This window comes from Etheostoma spectabile, chromosome 11, assembly GCF_008692095.1.
Source record: "Etheostoma spectabile isolate EspeVRDwgs_2016 chromosome 11, UIUC_Espe_1.0, whole genome shotgun sequence".
NCBI lineage: Eukaryota > Metazoa > Chordata > Actinopteri > Perciformes > Percidae > Etheostoma > Etheostoma spectabile.
Genome location: NC_045743.1, coordinates 17,634,603 through 17,645,148, shown reverse-complemented (window position 1 = coordinate 17,645,148; position 10,546 = coordinate 17,634,603). Strand labels below are relative to the sequence as shown.

The window sequence follows — 10,546 nt, the reverse complement described above, 5'->3', positions numbered from 1 at the left end:
ATTAGCTCATAAACAGGGAGACGGTGTCTTGATACACATAACTTAGAAAGTATCCATACAACGGATTTCAGAGGTAAACCCCTCATGCTAATCCCAGTAAAAGATTCTAACTTTATTATAACAGTCTCCCTTTAGTAGTCTATGTGACAGGGCGTGTTTGATTGCTTATAATGTATAAACCTGAGTGATTGGACTATTGCTATAGCGTGCCTGTCCCCAGAACACACTGTAAAAAACATCTCCACTATCTGTCTAGCTGCCTGTTCCCCATGGATAAATCACTGTGTTTAAAAAACATCTCCTCAAGCACTATCTGCTAATGCCTTCCCCCCTGAAAAACACTTGTTAAAACTTCTCATATCTGCTAGCTTCGCCCTGTCCCCTGACCACACATGTAAAAACAACATTCCGCACTATCTGCTAGGCCTGTCCCCAGAACGACCACTGTAAAAAATACAGTCTCACTATCTGCTAGCTGCTGTCCCCTGGAACACAACTGTAAAGAAACTTCACTATTCTGCTAGCTGCCTGTCCCCAGAAACACAATTGTAAAAAACATCTCCTTCACTATCGGCTAGCGCCTGTCCACAGACACACACCTGTAAAATAAAAAAAAACATTATCCCACTATATGAATAGATGCCTGTACCCAGAACAAACTGTAAAAATAACATATCCTAACGATCTGCGAGCTGGCCGTCCCCCGAACACATGTTAAAAAACATCTCAAACTATCTGCTAGCTGCCTGCTCCACTGAACAAATACACTGTATAAAAATCTATTCATACTCATATTAGTTGGTAGCGTGCCGTCCCCGAACCACTGTAAAAAAAAACATTCATCACTATATGCTAGCGGCCTGTCCCCAGAACCACACTGTAAAAAACATCTCACTATCTGCTAGTCTGCCTGTTTTTCCCCGAACACACTGTTTTTAAAAAAATAAAAACATCTCCTTAACGTATCTGCAAGCTGCCTGTCCCCTGAACCCATCTGTAAAAAAACATACAGATCCACTCATCTGCTAGATGCCTGTCCCTGAAACACACATGTTCTGTTAAAAAACATCTTCCTCCACTAGATGCTATAATGATGCCGTCCTAGAAGCACACGGTAAAAAAACATCTTCAATTATGTAGATGCATGTCCCCTGAACACCACCGGTAAAATAACATCTCCATCACTATCTGCTGTGCCTTCTGTCACCTTGAACATCACGTAAAAAAACAATTCACACTATGCTAGCTTTGCCTGTACCCCTCAGAACACACTGTAATCCAAAACCTGCTTTCCTCGCTTCTCACTATTGCATAGCTGCCTGGTCCCCTAGAGCACACGGTAAATAACTCTCACTATCTGCTAGCTTGCCTGTCCCCTTGAACTCACCCTTTACGGCTAAAAATTACAACCATCTCCTCTACTTCTCTATGCTGCCGGTCCCAGATCACACACGGTAATTAAAAACATCTCACTAATTTGCTGCTAGCCTGCCGTCCCTGAAACAACTCACTGTAATAAAAATACATTCCTCACTATATGCCTAGCTGATGTCCCAGAACCACACTGTAAAAAACATCTCACTACTGCGAGTGCCTGTCCCCAGAACACACTGGTAAATAAACATTCTCACATATCTGCTAGCTGCCTGTCCCAGAATACACACTGAAATTTAAAACATCTCTATACTTTTCTCGCTAGCGGACCTGTCACTGGACACACTGTAAAATCAACATCTTATCCCTCACTATCTGCTAGCCTTCTGCCTGTCCCTTTCGGACATCACTGTCAAAAAAAACATCTCCTCAATAGGCCTGTAAGATTTTGGCCCCTGTACCCTGGAAACAATGTAAAATTATAACTCATCTACGTCTACTATTGTAGTGCCGGTCACAAGAATATAACCACGGTGAAAAAAACATTTTCACTTCTGTAGCTGCCTGTCCCTGAAAAACACGTAAAAAAAAATCTCTCCACTAGTCTGATTAGCTGCCTGTTCCCCAGAACACAATGTAATAAAAAAACATTAGCATATCTGCGAGGTTCGCCGGTCCCCAGAACACACTTAAAACACCATATCACTTATTGCTAGCTGCCCTGGGTCCCTCAGAACACACTGTAAACACAACATTCTCTCTCACTATCTGCTAGCATGCCTGTCCCCTGAACACACTTGTATAAAAAAACGAGTATCGTTTGAAACAATAATTAAAACGGAGTAATACCACTGTAACACCAAACACATCGATACCCCCTTTTAGAGAAACCTCCGAAATAATTGTGATGTCGATAATAGATCTGTATATATATATATGATTTCTCTCTCTATCTCTCTCTCTCTCTACGAGCCCCTGGCCGTCTGATCTGTCGTCTCGTCTCGTATATATAAATCTCCCTAAGTCATATAATAAAACTTACAAAGCTTATTTTCCAAATGAAAGGTGAAGATGGCTTGTTGCTAAGAGACAAGTAGTCTTGTAAATTGTGTCCTTTCAGATTTATTATGTCAGTCCGTATTTGCTGTGACTCTGCCACGTGGTTCTTATTACAGAGGAGAGTTTTCCGTCTTTAACATATTATCCGTTATCTATGGACATAGAAAGAAAGACCACTGAAGCCACGGGACTCTAAAACCCTCAGAAAACTGTTCAAGATTGAACTTTACGCTGTCTAAACGTTATCATATTGTAAACAGACTCGTTATTTCATCATTTATTTACACCAAGCCAATTCTAAGCGTAAAAAAAATAAAAAAAAAAAAAATCAACAATCTATAGATATTGGTCCAGTGGTTGAAAATAAGACTCTGTAATTAGTAGTGCATTTTTTTTATAGGGGATGTTAAAATTAGGAAAGGTTCTTTAAAAATTTGTACAATCTCCAAAAATTTTAGTTGTAGAGAATTTACATGTAAAGGTTATATGACCAAAAAAATTTTTTGTGAATTCATACTGAACATAATTGAAGGTGTCTATTAAGCGATTTTTATAGAATACAAGTACTTGAATATTCGCCCCCATACTGACTTCATTTCAAAAACACATCTGCAACATGGACACGGCTTTTAATTTTCCACCTTCATTTGGTATAATAATCGCAATATCTATGCTCCCATTATCTCAACAGCGTGGAAAAATAGATTCAATCAAACGTGTCTAAACTATGTTTTCACGCTATGTTAAATAGAATGGTCAATAACATCTTCACTCTACCGCTCGTGTGTCGTCCTTGGCAAAATTAAAAATCACTCTTGTTGTTGAGACTTTTTATCAATTTTTATCAATTTTTTTCTGGTCTCTTTTTGTCCCTTTTTTTCACCCCCTTTTTTTGGATTATTTTGCTTTTTTTTTTTTTTTATTTTTTAAACCTGTTTTGTTAACTTTTGTTTGACGTCTTTTAAAACGACGATTAAAACCCCTACCAAACTTTATTAATCTTTAGTTTCTTACATTGGTTATTTTTGGGAATTTTTATGGCCATGAACAAATTCCCCTCATTTTTTTTTATGAATTATACCTAATGTTGGAGTTAGGTAGAATAGCAGAAAAGAAATTTAGGGAACTTATTGATTTGACTAAAATAGATATTAATGGTACCTGGAGGTTGTTGCATCAATCCTTAGACCAGTATCCCTTGCGCCATAATTTTGTTGTCAATTTCTTTTTATTTTGAAGCAATCATCGATTTTCATTCAACTTTACCTACACTTTGCCCCTTTTTAATCATATGCATATATAACCCAATAAATAAGACCCTAACCAACCTAATGACCATCGTAGCAGATTTGTTACGTGGCACAACGTAACGCGTGGAATCAGATCATGGATTTTGGGAAATGGAAATAAGAACATGCCATAGCGACAAACATGGGGACAACCTTATGAGGGGAAGGACAACATGAGGACAACATGAAGGACAACATGAGGAACAAAAGGAAGACAACATGAAGACAACCAGAAGGCAACATCCTTGGAGGACAACATGTTTTGGTTTTGAATGGCATACTATGGACAGGCAGCTTGCATACATGAGGAAACTGAAGGTCAATCATGGGGGATAAAATGCCGGGACACACAGGAGGACAAAATGTGGACACACGAAGGCAACATGAGGACAAATGAGGACCAAAATGGGACAACATGACGACAACACATGAAGACAACATGAAGGACAACATGAGGACAATCAGAGGACAACATGAGGACAACACGAGGACAACCGATTACGGAAAACACTTGAGGGACAATCATGAGCGACAATTGAGGCCAACATGAGGACAACATGAGGGGCAACATGAGGACAACATGAAGGCAAAACGAGGACAAACATGAGGACAACACAAGGCCAACATGAGGCAACAGGAAGGCACATGATGGACACATCGAAGTCAAACAAGCCACGACCAAACTGAGGACAACACGAGGACAACTGAGTGATCACCACTGAGGACAACCTATGAAGGACAACCGGAGGCAAACATCGAAGGCAAAACTTGAGGACAACAGAGGAAAACCGGTAGGACAACATGGAAGGCAAAATTGAGGACAACTAGAAGGCAAAACATCGAGGAAAACACAGAAGGCACACAACGAGGACCAAGCATGAGCGGAAACCACAGAGACAACACTGTGAAGGCAAAATGAGGACAACATGAAGGCAACATGAGTGGCAACATGAGGGCAACACGAGGACAACATGACGACAACAACAAGGACAACATGAGGACAACTGATGGACAACATGAAGACAAACATGGGAAGAAACACGGGAGGACAACATGAATGGGTAAGTCATCAGCCTCTTTCAACAAAGGAAATATAAAAACAGTAAACGAAATTTCCCACGGTAAAGTCAACCGTTTCTTAACTTAGACCTCTCGCCGTACAGAAGCTGAGAAGAAACGTCCGTAAAAAGGACTAAAAGCCGGAAGCTGGATTGCTCTTCTGTTCTTTAAAACAACTGCAACTCAAAACTTCCTGGTGGACAATGCTACAACAGGGTTGAACAGAGTGGAACCATTTCTTCTTACAAAGTCCGGTTTCCACAGCGCACACCCCCCACTACTCCTCTGTTTTGGTAATCATAATCATACAGGAATGCTTGCATGATGCATGCAAGCAACTTTATCAAAACACCTCAAGAGATCTAGGGCATGATCACCCCCCCCCCCCCCTTCACCCGCAGCTGTTGCATAGGTCCCATCACAGTGCCAAACACATGACAACACACACGACAACCAGGTTTTGCTGTTTAGTGGGGTTGTTACCCGTCGTTAGAGCGCACACGCTCAAAGTCCAAATGCAGGCAAAGCATAAATACCTGATATTGTGCTATTCAGGCGTGAAACACTGAAATGTATTAGAACATGCCGACTTGAATCTATGATATAATTTGGTGAGATGCAATGTTTACACTGTGGTTCTAACCACAGTATATATGACGCACATAACTTTTATTACTGGTCTATCACAGTATATATAGAGACATTTAATATATATTCTTGGGGTTATACCCAGATAATCAGAGGCCCATTAACTGATATACTGGGGGTTATACCCACAGTATATAGTAGAGCACATTAAACTTATATACTGGTGGTATATCACAGTATATAGAGCACATATTACTTATAATGGGGTATATCCACAGCTTGAGAGCAATTATATATATCTATTGGGGTGTATTACCCCCCAGTTATATATAAGAGAACATTAATCGTAGTATAATGGGGCGTATACCCACAGTATATATAGAGACATTAAATTATATACGGGGGTTTATACCCCCAGTATATATATGAGCCATTTAACTTATATACGGGGTTCATATCCCACAGTATAGTATAGAGCATCATTAACTTAATATCTGGGGTAATCCACAGAATTAGAGGCACAGTAATTCTTATACTGTGTAGATACCACAGGATATAAGTTAAGGGTGCCTTAAATATGGGGTCATACACACGTATATTCCTAGAGAACATATTGCTTATAATAGGGGTTATGTAGATTATCATAATGTTGGAAATGAACCATGCTGCCTTAACCTCTGTGTCCTCAACCCATTTGTCCTCATGTTGTAATTCAATGTTCTTTGTAATTCCCCAAAAACATGATTGATTACCATACGATCTTGCCAAGTACAATCGCTACTTCATTAATTTGGTCGGCTGTCTTATTCTATTTTATAGCATTTGAATAGTGTTGAGTAAAAGTGAAAGATTCAGGTCTTTCCTCCCTGTGAATTCATCCGCAACATCCAATCTTTAATTTTAGTCTCAATATATTCCCAATTTTGCTGTTGCGACTCAGAACATTATGGTATAATTTCCGATAACAGATGTTATGACCATAAATTCCAAAAAATAACTGTAAAACAAAGTTATAGAAGGTTAGTGTTCACTTCGTGTTAAACGTCAAAAAGATGTGATAAAGATTGAATAAAAATGTGTTTGAAAGAATGGGACCAAAAACGTAAGAAAAAAGTTAAAAAAAGCGTCAACTAAAGTGTTGATTTTTTTAAATTATGACGGGAAGGACAACACAAGGGTTTACACTGTCGCTGCTGTGTGGACGTTTTCCTGTACCAGATGGACTTCATACTAACAATCAAGATACACTGCCAAAGCAAATGACGATTTATTATCACTTATTGGCTTCACGATCTATCAAAATATCTGTAAAAATACAATGTAAATCATCTATTTGTGTTTAAAGTTAATTTTAATGGTGTGATGAAAACTATCGTGTGACTTCGGCTGTGTTATGTGGGTTAAAGTGTACTTTAGCTTTTTTAATGTTCTTAATTAAAGAAACAGTCCCACCAAATGCAGGTTATTCTGTCCGTCATCAATTATAAATGACCACGCTTTTGCAACAACTCTGATTTATGCAATTAACGCGTCATTAAATTGTCCATTCAGTAAAATAGAAACATGTTTAGGAGGAAAGAGGAACATAACATTTCATATCGGTATATATAAATAATAGACATCTAAAGCCTATGTTTACATGTGGAAATTATCCGTAGATGTGAGATGGGTTTGATCACATTTTGGTAATTATTTTGTGGTGATGTTGTAAATGTATGATAGTACCTGCGATAAAGCACGGGAAATTAGAGAGGTTTCATGGGGGAGTATTTCTTGAATGTACATTTTGCATTAAAAAAGATCTGTGTGGTACTAGGATAGTCCAGCTGGGGTAGACAGTTTTAACGGACCTATAATAAATTTATTGACGCTTTTTTCAAGTTTTAATCTTTTTAGTTTTAGCGAACACGCTACTTGTGATTTATATGACAAAGTGCAAATTCTCATAATTCAAAACCAGGCTACGTCGTACTATTATGAGCCAAAAAAAAAGTCGAATTTGGCGATAGCAGGTTCCATCAAAGATGATAGATACTGCCTAAACATGTTTTTTTTCTTGTGTGAGATAAAAAAAAATATAAACTCATGAAATCAGCGAGTTGTTGAACCTACAACGCGCATTTATTCTATAATTTTATGTAAAAAGTCTAAAACTTACTAGTATGTTTTGATGCCGAATGTACAATTAATTTATTTTTGACTATTTTCTGAACTATTGAGCTTTTCCACATACATGTGTCTAATTTGACATGTAAATACTATTAAAACATCTGGGAAAATCATCTGCAGGGGTCTAAAACTGGCAAATTCTAAGCTTCTATGCATTAACAATGCACCTAAGGTCAGAGGTAGTTTTATTCTGGTTATATTTTCATTCCTAGTTCTTTAAGATTTACGGTTATTTAATTGCCCTTGTTTCTATTTGTCTATCATTTTACCAGACACATCTGTCTGGACAATTGGTTTAGAAAAAAGATAGTTAACCAAGGCCAGAAGGAGTGTCGAATCCAACACAGACAAGTTGGTGCTAATCAAAGATAATTAAAAGTTAGTTTTCCCTTTTTTTTTGAAGTTAAACAACTACGTAACGCTAACTTGGTTACTTTTAGTTTTACAGTATTTGGGAAATGATGGTCAATTAAACTCTAATTATAAGGAATAGTGCGTCGGCTGAAAGTGTCCCCGGATGTGTGACGGTAGCAGCTGACACGGTTGGCCGGACACCGCTGCCGCGAACGTCGGGGACTCACCTTTCCCAGCTCCCCGGTGAGTTTAGTACACACTCGCCACTCGGTTCCCGTGCTGATCGGGTCTGGGTCTTCGCCGAGCAGGACCGGATGCGGCTACATGCTGAGACGTTCCAGCCGCCTCCGAGACATCGTCATCTCACGGGGTCGGTCACCGGTTAACCAGCTACGGAACGCCTGGGTCCGTACAGTAAGGGTGGGTCCGTTAACAGCTACGGCTGGTGTCCGTTTAACAGCTACCGGATACGGATGGGTCCGTATACAGCTAACCGGCTACCGGCTGGGTTCCGTTACAGAGACCCGGCTACCGGCGGTAGCTCGGAAAGACTACCGGCTACCGGCTGGATCCGTTAACAGCTACCGGCTACCGGCTGGATCCGTTAACGTCACGGCGCTGAACGGCAAATGAGACCCAAAACTAACCAAAGTAGCTAATCTACCGTTTTTTACACCGACGGGTTCACGTTAACTAGCTACATGGTCGTGTGTTAAATGAGCCCGTTAACGTTACCATGCTCCCGTTGAGTTTGGCTACGTCACCGACTCCGGTTAGCTCAACTGTCGCTAACTAGCTAAGTTAGCTCGACGTCAATCTCGCGGGTCCAAAAGTGAGTTAAACGTATTTTCCTCCGCTCCAATGAAGAGGAATGTTAGTCTATAACTTTAACGGCTACGGATGACTCCAACGGTTACGTTATCCAAACTGCCGCTGCGCGCGACGACTAAATATCTTAGTTAGTTTATCTTGAGTGTTTTCGATCATTTTTCACATCCTTCTGTTTGACACTTTATCGACACGTCACGGCTTGACGCATGCGCACTATCGTTGTGTTCGAAAAAAAGCAATGAAGAAATTAGGTCAGTGGATTTCTTTTCCTTGGATGTCGAAGGCAAGTCCCGCCCTACTCTGTCTCTGATTGGCTGACACTGGTATCCATACCTTGACCCTGACCAACCACACTCACTCTTTAACGCCGATACAACCAGTCCAAGCCAATCAGAAGCAGAGTAGGGCGGGCCCTGCCTTCACCGTCTTAGGAAACGCCGAATTGAAACGTGGTGAAAACCGATTTAATTATTATTGTGCGATAAGATGTTTGAGTGTTTATCAGACTTTTCATTTAATCCCCAGATTGAAATTAAACAATCACTACTTTCATTGAATTATTCCTTTTTTAATTTATTTATCTGTAGGTATCTTCTTCACTTTTGTTTATATTGCACTTTAATACTGACTATTCTGTTCTGAAATATTGTATAATAACAAATAAATTAAAAAATTGAGACTGTATGTAGAAACGTTGACCTTCTAAGTAACAAATATGACAAACTAAATCATAAGTTTTACTTATCTCACAGAATACTTATATTTTACCTATGACAAAGTGTTAATTTCTCACAATTTTAACACAGGCTACTGTGTAAATGAGTCAAAAACAAAAACAAGTCATAATTTGGAGATAGCACGTCCAAAATGTGCGATATACTGCCTTAAATGTGTGAGATAAAAAGTCTAAATTATGAGATCAGATGAATTTTTGACCTACAAGCTCATTTTTTTCTCTTATTTTATGTAAAAAGTCAAACTTACTTAGTATGTTCGTAACGCTAACTTGGTTACTTTTAGTTTTACAGTATTTGGGAAATGATGGTCAATTAAACTCTAATTATAAGGAATAGTGCGTCGGCTGAAAGTGTCCCCGGATGTGTGACGGTAGCAGCTGACACGGTTGGCCGGACACCGCTGCCGCGAACGTCGGGGACTCACCTTTCCCAGCTCCCCGGTGAGTTTAGTACACACTCGCCACTCGGTTCCCGTGCTGATCGGGTCTGGGTCTTCGCCGAGCAGGACCGGATGCGGCTACATGCTGAGACGTTCCAGCCGCCTCCGAGACATCGTCATCTCACGGGGTCGGTCACCGGTTAACCAGCTACGGAACGCCTGGGTCCGTACAGTAAGGGTGGGTCCGTTAACAGCTACGGCTGGTGTCCGTTTAACAGCTACCGGATACGGATGGGTCCGTATACAGCTAACCGGCTACCGGCTGGGTTCCGTTACAGAGACCCGGCTACCGGCGGTAGCTCGGAAAGATTTTATGTAAAAAGTCAAACTTACTTAGTATGTTTTGATTGCAGCTTACCATAAATTTTATTTTTGACATTTCTAACATGAGCTTCCACATACATGTGTCTAATGTGCACATGTAAATACAATAACATCTGGAAAATCATCTGCAGGGGTCTAAATACGGCAACTTCTTATAGCTCCATGCAATTAACAATGCATCATAATGTATAGAGGTAGTTTTATTGGTTATATTTTTCTTCATAGTGTCTTTAAGATTTGTATTTATTTAATTGCCCTTGTTTTATTTTTCTATTCCTTTTACAGACACATCTGTCTGGACAACTTTGGGTTTAGAAAAAGAT

At 39.7% G+C, this 10,546-nt stretch overlaps 1 protein-coding gene across 1 annotated transcript in view; it reads right to left on the bottom strand.

Annotated features, from left to right (window-relative positions):
• stk17b (serine/threonine kinase 17b (apoptosis-inducing)) overlaps window positions 1-10,546 on the bottom strand; it is a 30,364-nt gene that overhangs the window by 17,880 nt on the left and 1,938 nt on the right. The window contains exon 2 of the mRNA XM_032530358.1: window positions 9,888-9,952. Within this exon, the coding sequence (XP_032386249.1) occupies window positions 9,888-9,952 (65 nt within the window). The remainder of the gene's footprint in view (window positions 1-9,887; window positions 9,953-10,546) is intronic.